Source organism: Westerdykella ornata (assembly GCF_010094085.1).
Source record: "Westerdykella ornata strain CBS 379.55 unplaced genomic scaffold EI97scaffold_44, whole genome shotgun sequence".
Lineage (NCBI taxonomy): Eukaryota > Fungi > Ascomycota > Dothideomycetes > Pleosporales > Sporormiaceae > Westerdykella > Westerdykella ornata.
This window is the reverse complement of record NW_022986894.1, coordinates 95,383-108,390: the sequence shown is the minus strand read 5'-3', so window position 1 is coordinate 108,390 and position 13,008 is coordinate 95,383. Positions and strand designations below refer to the sequence as shown.

Here is a 13,008-nt window from a genome sequence, read left to right as displayed (position 1 = left end):
GCAAGAGCTTTAAGCGTCATCCACGGGGAAGAATGAGTGGGGAGAAGGAGGCTGAGCCAGGTCCACTCTCCTGTGGAGACGATATTTCGTGGGGTGCGTGCAACTCAACGACGAATAGCGAGTTTGTTGACGGATTATGTGCTCGTCTCGCTGGCCTGGTGCTTTCCTCGAGGCTATGAATGGCCTCCCTGGAAAGTAGCGGTCAAGAGTCACCCAGTTGGCCTGGCGGAACCAAGGCCTGCCTTGATAGGGGAGGGCCTATGCCACAGGCTCGCTGCTCTGATGGAACCCTGGGTGAAAGCGCCGCCTCACTCCGATGAGTGACGATATGAATCACCGGTGTGTGGAGCAACACCGACGGTGGATTATCTCAAGAACGACTTCGAGCGCCGCAAGGAGCTGGCGGGGTAGGAAGAGTGGCCAGGAAGCCGAAATAGCGGAGCGTTGATGAGAATGGAGCTGTTTGTGCTATATCGAGGGGCTCTGAGCGGCCGTCGGGGAGCCAACAGCGTCCTGTTGTCCTGGGTGCCACCAGCGACCTCGCTGACAACCGCAATCTTGGTATCTGGATCGTCATTCGCCAGAAGGCCCTTCCTCACTCCTCTCGTCTTCCCAGGAGGTCATCGAGTTACCAAGTCTATTATGTTATCTCTGGGCCTCATCAAGTCGTCCAGCATACTCTCGACCCGGCGCGGGCACATCGTAGTGTCCGTTGCGAAGGGGCGCCGCTTTGTCTTGGCCGACTTCGCCTCCTTTTGGACCCGATGACCATTATCGACGACGACCAACACGCACGCTCATGGCAACGCGTCCTGGCTGATGTGGTTGAGCGGGTGGTATCATCGTAGCAAAAGCCGTATCGCCTTAGGAGGTTATGCTTTGACGTAGGTCTCGAGGGCTCATGAGCGGCGGATAGCTCTATGCAATATGTAGGTCACGTATTCTAGTCCTGGACCGGATGAGGGGAAAACAAGAGAAATAACAGGTGGCCAGGCTGGTGAAAGAACTTGGAAAACAGCCCTCAGCGAAGGATAACCCTCCTTATCTGGTGGACGCTCGCATCACCCCAAGGCCGAACGGAATGGAAACATGAACTAGACTTGGCTTTCAGCGGAGACGCGGTCGACCATTCACTGCTTATAGCGGCGGATTTTGCTCTCGCTTTGCCGCAGAGCTGGTCACCAATCTGCGGCGCAGCCTGTTTTATCCCGCTCTTGTTTACTTTTCCGACTGTGGAATATAGGCTGAGGTCCTCCATGTGGGTGCCGCGGCCGGAATGCCGCCACTTCAAGTGAATGAACTATATATCCTCCCAGGTGGCACGCCTTCTTCGTTAAGCGCTAGCCCTTCGGACATGGGCAACTGCAGCTGCCTCCTTCGCTTTTCTCTGCGGAACCCGCCATAACGGTAGGATATTCAGCTTATAGCCACGGGTTGCGCGCATATCCACGTTAATGGGTAGCCAACCGGACGCTGGCTTTGTCCGAGTTCTGTTGCGCCTCTGAGTCCGCCCCCCTCAAAGTAGGGACCATAAGAGGATAGAGAGGAACTATATTGACGACGAGGAAGTCCTTTCCCTTGGAGAGCATGCATTGCGCCTAGCCAGGTTTGCTTCCGCTCGAGGTCCGCTCGAGGTTGGACAAAGGCTTCGGCGGGACCCTTGCCGCGTACAGCCGGAAAAGTATACAGTGCCAAGTACGAGTTCTACTGTGGTAGAGCTGTTACCTACCTAGTTCCCCTACCTTCTGGTATTTTCGTGCGCTTGCCAGATTCTTTGAGCTCCGTGGACTGCGCAGGCCAGGACCAGCTCGCATCAGCCAACCGAAACTGAGCGGTTCAAGTCTGCAGCATTGAAGCCGCTTCGTCAGGAATGATCGTAGCCCTATCCAAGCAATAGCGGTTCAGGTGGACTTCGCATCAAATTATGCCGCGCTTTGAGGAGGGTCAACAAGGGCCAAAGAGTGTTGCGACAACACAGGACACATGCTAACATGAGAACCCATCTTTTTGTGTCCAATATCGCCTTCTTGAATGCAAAGAAGGCGATACTGGACAATAGGAAAGCTGTGGTTTTCGCGGATGTTGCAAAACGGTCAATCACCACAAGCGTCCCATGCTGCTCCCCGGCCCAATGGGATGCAAACTGGGCGCCACATCTGCATGCATGAACCTCTGTTCAAACAGGGCAGCGCTTGCGCTAATATCGCAGCCCGTGTCTCCTGCATCTGCATCAAGCCGTCCGAACCGCCATCTGTGTTGGTTATGTGGAACCCGGATGCGAATTTCAATGCCTACTATGATAAAGACGCTCTTGGCGTGGAGTACATCAAAAGACTCGGAACAAGAAACTTGGAACAGGAGGGCTATGAACCTTGGAAGCTATTTCCACCTCAGCATGGGCGGCAATCCAGCGGGACGCACGGTCGAAGGACCGGGCCGGACTTCAGCAGAACATTGATCAGGTCGGGAAGCGGCACAGATGCTTTCAGCTATGCCATAAGCGACAGTTGGCGCCCACCATCAGCACGTCACACGGTTCGCTTCCCACCGGTATGCCACGAATGAGATACAAGGGTTCTGGAATAATGGATGCCAGTCAATAGAACAAGCGAAGCCTTGCAGGTCAAGGACTTCAACACCGATGTGGGCGTACGCCGCCCATGGCAGCATGTCACAGTATGGAGGCAGGCTGCACCATACCACCATGGCCTTCGAGATGCCCTTGCCAGCGTCTGGCTATGTCCGCTTTGTCTTACTCGACTTTTATATTTCCTCCAAGACGGGATACTGCTATCGCAACCGAGTTCCTCGAAGATGTCGTGCACCTGAGGCGATACTTGTTAGCCAGCGAGCATTTCCATATCTGACCTCCGTCGCCGCCATTCGGTTCATGAGCCCTGCATGCATGATACAACAGCGCAATGGGCAACGCCTACGGGTCTTACCGACATGCCAACGCAGGTTGCCGTTCGAATCCTCGTCCAGTGTACCCTCGGCTACAGTGAGAGTTCTGGAACAGTAGGGCGTGTATTCAGGCGGTATCTGCGGTATTACAAAGAGTGTAGCTCAATCGCGCTGTCAATTGCGAGAGCTCTCTGACATATCAAAAGGACATTCCGCCGCATCACTGTCGTCAATGAAACAAAGACAACTGTAGATCTACATTTGCGACACTATACATAGCATATCTTACCCAGATGCTAGCCGGATCCCATCCATCCTTTAGGAACTTTTGGACATTTACCTTGGTCCCTCAGCCTAGTTTTATTGCAACCAGATATTGGCTGTTGTGAAGGGTTACTCCAATACGAAACCTTGGGACCCACAGACTACTCTATCAGATTCATGTACGATTAGAGACGACCTACGTGCGGCTGATAGCAGGGGGGAGATTACCTTTATGTTGTGTTCACGAAGGTGGGTTAGTGCAGTCAATCCAGGTTGCCGAACCAGAGCTCGTTCAAGCGTGTGACCCTGGGGAGTGTACGACTCACCTAGCAACAAGGCAGTCACCCAGATACTTGACAGTAGACATGGTTAACTGTAGGTGTAGATGGCTTGTCACCTGAAAGAGACGTTATCAGATGATAACGTGGTCTCTGATCTGGTGTGTTAAGGCCTAAGCTGAGCAACAAGTACTCGAGACATAGGTCTCTTTTGCACGATATCTGCCACATACGACCATAGCACACGGAAAATTGGGCCTCTCGTCCGATCGACCATACACAAGCCGTGTAGCGCCCGTTGAGTAGTACCGTGGGTGACCAGGTGCGAATAGCGTGGTGTTGTATGTTTTTTGACTCCTAGGAGCATTCATTGCCTCCCTTTTTTTGGTTTGAAATGGCTACAGAGGACCTTGGGTGTGAATGATATTTGCGACAGAACGTATAGATTAGTAAGGTTGAAGCTTGGACGCTAAACTATAGTATCCGAGGCTAGACCCTGCAGAAACTATAAGTCCTGTGGTGCATCCAGATTTTGAAACATCTGATTTCAAGTGCCTAAAATCAACGATCGAGACTTCGGGGATCTACATGTTAGATATAAAATTTGAGAAGGATGGTAGGCCTAAATATACAGAGTCTACGGGTAATCAGCGCTCCCTACATACTCCTAATCTACACCCTACTATCTTTAACATCCTGTTGTGCCGACTGAGATTGTACTTTGTCGGGCAGGTCTCCTTCTACCTTCTCTTTGACCGCACTATCCCTTTCAGCTCGATCGTTCTTTTCCGATTGCTTCAGTACGCTCTTCCACTCCAATGAGCCTATACCAAGGACAGCCAGACAGGAAACAATTACGCCAATCTGATACACCCTCCGCAGCGCCTCGTTATAAGCGACGAGGACCATTTCCTTCTGATCGGCAGGCACCAAGTTAATCAACGAGGTCGCACCGCCCGATGTGACGAGCCCACGGTTGAATCCGGGAAGCCCAGAAAGCCGTTCCAACAGCTGATTCCCCAACACATTTTCCCCAACCGACACAAAGACAGCGCCTCCTATGAGCCCACCGAAAAACATCAGTGCCATCCCAATGGGTACATCGCGTTTCGGAAGAACCGTCTGCGTGGCTAGGTTGGAAGTTTGGAAACAGAAGCCCATGCCGAGGCCGTAGACGACTTGGTAGCCTATCCATTTGCCCTTGCCGGTGTCGATCTCCAAGGTCGTGAGCAGACCGGATCCAGTCGCCATGATGCAAACGCCAGCGATGCCGAGAGGCGTGTAGTAACCGATCTTTTGGTTTATGGCTCCGCCCAGGATGGAGGCGAGGACAAAGGCCAGCATCAGCGGCAGGATACGGATACCGGAGTCAACAGCGGGGACGCCTTTGATGGCTTGGAACCAGATGGGGAGGTAGTAGACTGCGTAAAGAGTTAGTAATAAGTAAAAAAAAATATTCATGATTGAGCAATTCAGCCCGACTTACTGAATATGTATTGAGAAGCAGCGATGCAGGTCGTTGCCCATAACCCAGCCGCAACGCTCCGATATTTGAGAATGCGGGGAGGCACCGTCGCGGTTTTTGGAAGCCATATCTGGGCCGCGACGAATCCAGGGAGCAGCACTCCCTGCAAAGTCAACAATGCGATGATTCGTCCATTGCTCCACTGAAAGGTGGTCAGTACGTCTGGAATGAGGAGGGGGCATAATGCGGACGGGAACAAACTTACGGCATACGTCTGGCCGCCCCACTGAAGCGCTAACAGGAGGCAGATGACACCAGGGACCAGCAATGCCGTCCCGGGCCCGTCTAGCTGCTTGATCTTCTCCACCCAGGGCTGCTTACTTGAATCTCGGTTCGGGACTTTAAAGAAGACGAGTATGACGGCGATGGCCACAGCCCCAAAGGGCAAGTTGATGTAGAAACACCACCTCCATGTTACATGCGTTGTAAAGGCGCCGCCAACCAGAGGACCGACGATCGTGGCGACGCCCATGACGGCGCCCATACAACCTTGGATCTTTGGACGTTTTGCTAGAGGAACCACATGGACGATAGACACAACCTAAAGACAGATGTCAGAAAGGTCGTAGCAAAGGATGAGAGGGGAAGGGGCACAAAAAACGCACAGTGCCTGCGAAGATGCCAGCGGCACCAACCCCTGCGATTGCTCTTCCGGCGATGAAGGAAGACGAGCTCGGAGCAGCTCCGCAGAGAGCGGAGCCGATCTCGAATAACAGGATACTCGTTACCAGAGTGATTCGCACAGAGTAGAAGGCGTAGATTTTGCCGAATAGAAGCTGGAACGCGCAGCACGTTAACAGGTATGCGCTACCGTACCAACCCACGTCGTCGAGCGAATGGAATTCATCGGCAATGCGAGGTATTGCCTAGAACAGGAAATGTCAGCACGCTGCACTTGGGGAAGGAAAGGCGAGGCTTGTTTCGACGGTGGATACGCACAGTTGAGACGATTGTTCTGTCAAGCCCAACGAGGAGGAGGCTTAGAAAGACCGAGATCAAAATGAGGGCTGTGGTCGAGGTGGACGGCTGCTGACTGGAATTTGTTCCATCCAGCTGATTTGTCTTGGGCGTATCATGGCGAGAAGGATTGCTAGATTTTTGTTTCTCCAAGTCAGCTGAATCTTCTGCGGCCAAGTCCGTTGCGCCTCGAGTCGTTGGCCGCGACATGTTGCTTCCCTTGATTAAAAATGGTTGCAAACAGAAGACAAGATTGGAAAGCTTGGCTTGCCTTGGGGAGTATGTGCAGTAAAAGATGCTGATGTCTTTTAAACGTGAACCAACCTGGAAGTTAATATAATATGTCTGTTGGATACCAATGCTCCGTCGGAGTGCGTTGGGTCCTAAGCGGACAGTGATGTGTGTTATTAGATGTGCCCGTAACTTCCGCTCGGCGATGTATAAGTTCCGCACGGCGATTGATAACCTCCGCCTCAAGGTCTCACCTAACCTCCGCCTTTCGGTCGCCTTCTTCCAAGCTCCTCCTCTGTTCCAACTTCCTCCGTCATCGCCTATCTACCCAATTGAATACGCGTAGCTTTAGGACAGGGCCATCCTACACGGCCCTTGCGCTGTGCACCTAGCTAAAGTGCCTGTGCCCTATGTTAAGTGCGGACCTTTATTCTCTACTACTTTTTTTCCTATACTTTTACAAGTGCGTGCAGCAACAACTCCCTGTTTCTTATAGCACGCGCGCTTAAGGACGGGGAGTATGCGCAGAAGGACGGGGAGATCGCGATCGGGAGTTGTTAAATGACCTACAACTAATTAATAAATAACCTACATGTAACACCATCTAGGTATAGTGCTTACACTAGCGGCTTGGCTGCCCCACCAGCGAGTCGTGCGAAATATATAGGCGTTCAGCTGTAATTAAAACAGCTCCGCTGTCAGCTCGGCAATCGAAAAATGCCTGGGGATGTTCAGCCAAGTGTAAGGCTATTTAGATATATGGAGATGCCCATTTTAGTGAGTTTCCTGGTGTTGCAGGTAAGTCCCTACCTAGGTGCCTGACTCTAGCCACTGTCAGGTAACCTCCAGCCACCGTCACCTGAGACTCCTCCTCCACGCCGGAATCTAGAGATATTCGCCACCCGTCACTGCGAGTGTAGCCTGCAGTATCTTACAGTTATCTTACGGCACCTACAATACCGCAGAATTGAAGATTACAGTGCAAAAACAGGGGGAGGCTGGTCGCCTAGGCGCCAGCGTGCCACCGCGTAAGCGCTATACCCAGATGGTGTTACGTCTAGGTCATTTATTATTTAGTTGTAGGTCATTTAACATCTCCATCGCGATCGCCCGACAAGGCGATCTGGCGCACTTGGCAGAGGAAACAAGGCAGCTGGGCGCATTGGCGGCGTTGCTTATAACAGTCACCGTGCTTGGCTAGGTGCACGGGGAGAGCACGGGGAGAGCACTGGTCAGCAAAAACAGCTAAAAATGCAATAGCATCCCATGCTGCCGTCTACTTGGTAATACACAGGACATAGCTTGAATTGCTCGTCGTTACATCTGTAGTTGCTGTCCTACTTAGATTTCCCGCCTCTAGGCTGCTGCAAATCTTTAATACATTGTTTAGAGGGCTTTATAAAGTCGTTGCACGAAGAAGGAGCAATTGTAAATCTAGCTATAAAGGGATTACCTAAATAAGGCGGTCTTTTAAGGCTCTTTAGCGGCGTCATAGGGTCTAAGGCTTTAGCATTCCTAGGGTTGTCTAGGTTAATAGTATCGCGAGGGATAGCCAAGGCAGAGACTAGTAAGCCTAAGGGCAGTAGATTCTAAAAATATTAAGACAATTGCATGTTTACGCACAGGTACAAAAGACAATGCTAGAGTGTTAGTTTAGTAATGCTGCGGAGATAACTGTTGTCAATGTCTGAACAGGCTCTGCATCCATCCTATATATATGTACCTACCTGGGAATAGACTTGTTAGCTAAACTAGAGTCGTGCCGAGTATACATACCCTAGGCGCGTCACGGATCACCGATCTGTTCATTCTAGCAGGAGTTGATGGCGCAGTAAAGGCACGGCCGTCCTGATTCTGTGCACAGCTAGGCCTAAGGAAGCCGTTCCATGATTGACTACACGTCTGATTTACCGCTCCGCTCGGAGCCATGAGCTGAATCCTCAGAAAACATGCCGGCACCTTGAAACTGTTGTTGCCAATCCTCCCTCTCCGTCGCTCCGGCCTCTGTCCCCAATTCAACATTACTAGGATTATTCTCGAGTTCAGAGGACGTCTGGATCGCGCGGAGTCGAGGCTTGGCACTACTTAGGAAGTTCTTGCCAAAGATGAGTTCCACCAGGGGCAGGAGCATGGGAATGCAGGCTGAGATGATGACGGAGTTTGCTTCAATGCTGGTCCAGATGACGAGATTCACGGCAGCGTCTGTTGATGTGTCAGCATGGTGGGGGGGTGGTAAAAAGTGAAGCAAAGAGGAAACGCACAGGTGAAGTCGCTCCAGTCTCCAACGAATGTAGTGGCCTTATACACTGCCACACTGCCGGCGCTGAGAATAGAGAGGTCAGATCTTGTACCCGTTGATGATAGAGATCGAAGACATACCAAACCCCAAACCCCAACGCCGTACTCATCGCAATCTTCTTTCTCAGATTAATCGGCATCCTCCACAGCACCGCAGCCGGATAAAGCGCCAACCAGAAGTCAAACAATGCGGAGCTCGCTGCTCCCGCGATGCTAGTCGCAATCAAAACGACGGGGTCCCAGCACCGGGCAGTGAGTCCGATCGTCCAAAGAACGCGAGGCGGATCGCACTGCACGTACACGAAGGTGATGCACAGTACGATCAACACAACATTGACGCCGGCCAGAGCCCAAATAGCTATCTCATGTCTGCGGGACGGGCGGAGGAGGTCTTTGATGAGGATCACGACCGCAAATTTGGGGAGTGTGTAGGATAGGATACCCGGGATGAAGGAGATGGTTGTAAACAGGAGGGCGCGTTCGGCTTGCGGAATCGTGAGGGCTGCGACGTGACGGCCCGAGCCGGAGTGTACGGCGATAGTTACTATGGACATATGCACGTAACCGAAAGCCTGGGAACAAAGGAGGGATGTCAGTAGGGTACGCAGAGAAGATGGCAGGCGGCGGAGTATTACCAAAGATATCAAGATGAGATAATCTCCCGTGTCTATCTTGCGTAGTTTCTTGAACCGGGAGAAGATCCTCCCGTCCACGAAGAGCGTAGCCACTGCGGTAAAAACCCATCCGATGGTCAGTATGCGTGGGCCATTGTTCTCAGCTGCTCTCTCAGGCGGGAGAACCGGCCATGCTGGGCCCGACATGATGCCGGGGGATGAAAGGTAGGATTGATGATGGGCCGTTCTTCCCGTCTTCCAATATCGAACATTGTGACATGAGCTCCAACGGCTTTTTAATAGCTAACCACGTGCTGGGAAACAGACGCCACACTTCCCCAGCAACCCTTTTTCAGCTACGCTTAGCGTGGCCCACTTGGCGACTCTTGATAACCGATTTCCCGCATGAAGGATCGATGAGGTCACTCCGAGGGTCCTTTAGTCGGCTTCTTTCGTTTCACCAACCCTCGGGTGTCACATACTAAGTGCTGTAGAAAGGAGCAAGCTTTGCGTGCCATGATGTGCTCAATTGTCTAGGATGAAATAGCGGCGTGATGGGGAAGGAAGTCCCTACCTAATATTAATGCACAGCTGCTTGTAAAAGAGCGCGACTCGTTCTAACGGCCTATCGTCATCGTGGAGACGGGCGGCGCCAATGACGATGCAGCCGAACGACCTGAGCTCAATCTTGGCCGCCTTGGAGAGTTCGGCGTTTGGGGCCGAGAGTGGAGTTAGTTTTGACATTAATTTAGCGGCGCGTCGAGGCCTTTCTACTATGTACTGTAGGAGTTATGCGCCACTTTTGTAAGAAGGATAACTCACCAGGGAGTGCTTGTTCAGGAGGAGCAGTCCCGCAGTAAGAAGTTGGGTCCGCAAGTGGAGTTGATTTCACACTTTGTACAGTATGCCACCACTGACTAGAAAACCTCGCTAGTAGTACGAGCTAGTCCCTCGGTGCCGGCAATTCCGCAGGTACGGAATGTTCCTCCTGACCAGTAGTAGCTACCCTGTGGACCTTACCCCACTACTTAGTTCGGGAAACACCTTCAGCCTTTGGACAGGGGGGAGTGTCTACTGTACAGTAATGACTTTCGGGATCTGCATTTGATTGGCCGCTACCATTTTGACATCATTACTACATACTTGTACGGTAGAGTGGTTGCATGGTTAGAAGCTAGGGACAGTTGTATTGTGGGGCGGTAAGGCTTCTCGGTTCAGATCTGCGCGTTGCTAGATGCGTAGGCAACGGCTAGCCTTCGTGGTATTTCTCCTCCACGCTCCCTATTAGAATCGAACCAAAACGTTGCTCGGCAGCTGGACATGCAAACACTAGAGCAAACATGGAGAACAGGCAAAAGCTGAGAAGCGGTTGCTGGACTTGCAAGCTCAGGAGAGTATGTATTGTTCTCAACCGCGGGCCTTACACGACACAATGCCCCTGTTAGCATACATAGAGACTACCCTCGGGAGAGGAGGAGATGTACTGACTAGCCACGTGCGATGAGTTCAAACCTAGATACCGAAACTCTGCCTAAAAGGGGCTCAACCTGTCCAGGCTATCAGCACCGTCTCTAGTGGTCCGGCGAACTTCGCCCAGCTCGTTGCCTCTGCTTCCAACTCGATCGTGTCTAATAAGTCCGCAACGGTCGCCGAGGACTCTAACCAGGAAGACCCAAGGCTTAGCTTGTCATTCCCGCACCTACCAATGTACTCACTATTCCATTCGCCAGCTTGTCGGCATCGACCTCGCCATGCATATGGACATCCGCGGCGCCCTCGTCACCGTCAGATGTAAGGAGCGCATATCCACGAGCTAATAACGCAGCCGATGTGCAACCAAGGAAGATCTCCTATTTCGTTGAGTCTCCGCCCGTAAGGCTCACGATAAGCGGACAGGGAGCCTATATTGGGATTGGTATATGGATATGCTAGCAAGCCTGCCCTTTCGAACGGAATAGATAGTTAATGGGTAGGCGGTTGCACATTCCAGTATTGACACACCTTTGCAAAAGAGTCCGCGACTGGTTCCCAGCCTAGGTAGTATTCGTGGATCGCGCGCTAACATTAGGAAACCGAGCATGTATTAACTTGCCCTCGCGTACATAGTAGTTAGACGCCCTAACGAAGGCTGCTCGGCACCATGTCTACCACACCCACGCCTTGTGCGCTTTCCGCCGTCTCTTCCGCATAACGCCCTTACTTCATCCCACGCCTTGCTCTAGGACTCTGGGTCGCTATCTCTTATTTGCGGCACCGCATGTAGAGCCTCGGCCGATTTCGCAACTACAATATGGCGCAGTAGAAATAAGGATGCGTAGAAACTCGAAGTTGAACAACTCGGATTTGAAAATCTATGCATGTTGACTCGTACTGTCCTTCTGCAAGGCACCCAACAGCAGATTCAAATCAACACCCTTTTTCCGTGATTCGCGTCTGCGGGTGGCGATGTCCAGGTGCAATTGCCCGGCTACAGTGGTTGAACTGAGAGCGGCGGAGCTGCAGGTCGGCGAGTTCGCAATATATCGAAACTTCTGCAGCAACCGCTGCTGGAACTGCAGCCATCCTTATTGACCAATTGGCGCTTAGATTGTCTCTGCCGCAATCATCATTCCCTTATTGGAAGCTTTCCGAATCATGGTGGCGGGCGAGCTCATGCGTCACATTTGTTTCAGAAGCCAAGATTACACACAACGCGCTCACAAAACGGGCAGTAAGAACGGCAACAAGCTAGAAGCCATAATCGTTCTTCGCTGAGCTCATGGACGTCAATATCGATTCGGAAAGACGATCGTCTCTCACTAGCCGACAGATCCTCAGAGGGACGATAATACGAAGACTCGAAGGAGCCAATCGATGTCGAAAACGCAACTGATGAGGCTGGCGACGATGTTAGCTACGGTTGGAGGCTTTGGCTCATCATAGCCAGCCTTTGCGCAACATTTTTCCTCACCGCAGTGGAAGGGACCGTGACGAGCCAACAAGGAGTGAGATCATCTAGACGTATGGGGAGGCACTGCAGAAAGTCTAGCAGATTGCTATTCCATTCAGAGTACTGGGCGTCCTAACAGCATTCCTCAGGAGGGAACTTCATTTGAAGGAAGTCCTCCGCACTGAGTTTGGCATGCAGAAGAAGGGGCAGAAGCGCACATAAACCGCGAACAACGCGGATAAGGAGGGTTCGTCACATCAGCTCGAAGCCATAAGGGTGGCCGAGATTGTAAAAGTACTCTAGAGTATCGGGAATAGTAAAGGACACGGGACGATGATCAGCAGTATCAGCAGTCCAGAATCTGTCCTCCGCGGTGTGTCGCGTTTCGATGAGTTGTTTCGTTAGTCAGAAATCCTACGAATTTACCTCCCTTGGATTGTAAGGCATACAAGAGGTTACAACTTCACGTGTACTCGTTGTGTACTGCCACATACACGTGTAGCGAAACAATCTTCTTCATACTCTACACGCAGCTCATGCCTGTCGGATGGAAACGTGCGTTTCTAAGTTCCTGGAGCCAGAAAGGGAGCCGCTATGCGCTGTCCAACAGCCTCATCGTCGATCTTCTTCATGACTATCTCTTTCCTCCCCACGACAGCCCTCATCTTCTCCATCACTAGTTCGATTTTCGTATTGCCGGCATGAGTCAGCACATTGACATTTGCCTTGCGGTTCCCTCTAGTCACACTGGTAGCTAGGTTTTCGAGAGCTTCACCCAGCCTTCGCATCATGTTTGCCGAGACGTCGAGTGTGAGTTGGATTTGTGAGAAGTTGAAATGGGGCGCCGCATATAGACCGATAGTGACTGGGGGCAATAGCCACATCATGTCTCCGCGTAACCACAAAAGAGCCGGAGACGGAAGTGCGTCGTCATGGTAGGCCATTGAATGGTCGATAACATCGAGCCAAAGGCGAAATATCGTGTCGCAGCGACCGAGCAGCTTGAGA

The 13,008-nt window shown here is 51.8% G+C and overlaps 5 protein-coding genes across 5 annotated transcripts; 2 read left to right on the top strand and 3 right to left on the bottom strand.

The window, feature by feature from the left end:
- Nucleotides 1-1,645: 1,645 nt before the first annotated feature.
- Nucleotides 1,646-3,317, top strand: EI97DRAFT_236421 (uncharacterized protein). The gene is made up of 2 exons (XM_033794002.1): nucleotides 1,646-2,550; nucleotides 2,597-3,317. Exons 1-2 carry the CDS (start codon nucleotides 2,032-2,034, stop codon nucleotides 3,020-3,022), a joined length of 945 nt encoding a protein of 314 aa, XP_033649633.1. The 5' UTR covers nucleotides 1,646-2,031; the 3' UTR covers nucleotides 3,023-3,317.
- Nucleotides 3,318-4,072: 755 nt separating this feature from the next.
- EI97DRAFT_427076 (putative MFS aflatoxin efflux pump) lies at nucleotides 4,073-6,577 on the bottom strand. Its single transcript, XM_033797211.1, has 5 exons — nucleotides 5,911-6,577; nucleotides 5,577-5,837; nucleotides 5,177-5,512; nucleotides 4,933-5,113; nucleotides 4,073-4,867 (listed from the first exon to the last, which is right to left on the bottom strand). The coding sequence occupies exons 1-5, from the start codon at nucleotides 6,136-6,138 to the stop codon at nucleotides 4,119-4,121; spliced, it is 1,755 nt and encodes a 584-aa protein (XP_033649632.1). The 5' UTR covers nucleotides 6,139-6,577; the 3' UTR covers nucleotides 4,073-4,118.
- A 299-nt stretch (nucleotides 6,578-6,876) lies between these two features.
- Nucleotides 6,877-7,360, top strand: EI97DRAFT_446082 (uncharacterized protein; the record flags this gene model as incomplete). Its single annotated transcript, XM_033800005.1, has 2 exons — nucleotides 6,877-6,957; nucleotides 7,097-7,360. The coding sequence occupies 2 exons, from the start codon at nucleotides 6,877-6,879 to the stop codon at nucleotides 7,358-7,360; spliced, it is 345 nt and encodes a 114-aa protein (XP_033649631.1).
- Nucleotides 7,361-8,053: 693 nt separating this feature from the next.
- EI97DRAFT_453285 (uncharacterized protein) lies at nucleotides 8,054-9,011 on the bottom strand (the record flags this gene model as incomplete). The annotated part of the gene is made up of 3 exons (XM_033800451.1): nucleotides 8,054-8,361; nucleotides 8,421-8,482; nucleotides 8,539-9,011. The coding sequence occupies 3 exons, from the start codon at nucleotides 9,009-9,011 to the stop codon at nucleotides 8,054-8,056; spliced, it is 843 nt and encodes a 280-aa protein (XP_033649630.1).
- Nucleotides 9,012-12,563: 3,552 nt separating this feature from the next.
- EI97DRAFT_462287 (uncharacterized protein) lies at nucleotides 12,564-12,944 on the bottom strand (the record flags this gene model as incomplete). The annotated part of the gene is made up of 1 exon (XM_033801258.1): nucleotides 12,564-12,944. One exon carries the CDS (start codon nucleotides 12,942-12,944, stop codon nucleotides 12,564-12,566), a length of 381 nt encoding a protein of 126 aa, XP_033649629.1.
- Between the last annotated feature and the right edge of the window lie 64 nt (nucleotides 12,945-13,008).

Excerpts from the sequence above, each read along its gene's own strand:
- EI97DRAFT_236421 (XM_033794002.1), top strand. The coding sequence starts at position 2,032 with ATGCAAAGAAGGCGATACTGGACAATAGGAAAGCTGTGGTTTTCGCGG. Across the intron at positions 2,551-2,596 it reads ACACGGTTCGCTTCCCACCG|TCAATAGAACAAGCGAAGCC; the intron begins GTATGCCACGAA and ends AATGGATGCCAG.
- EI97DRAFT_427076 (XM_033797211.1), bottom strand. The coding sequence starts at position 6,138 with ATGTCGCGGCCAACGACTCGAGGCGCAACGGACTTGGCCGCAGAAGAT. Across the intron at positions 5,513-5,576 it reads CTGGCATCTTCGCAGGCACT|GTTGTGTCTATCGTCCATGT; the intron begins GTGCGTTTTTTG and ends ATCTGTCTTTAG. Across the intron at positions 5,114-5,176 it reads GGGGCGGCCAGACGTATGCC|TGGAGCAATGGACGAATCAT; the intron begins GTAAGTTTGTTC and ends ACCACCTTTCAG.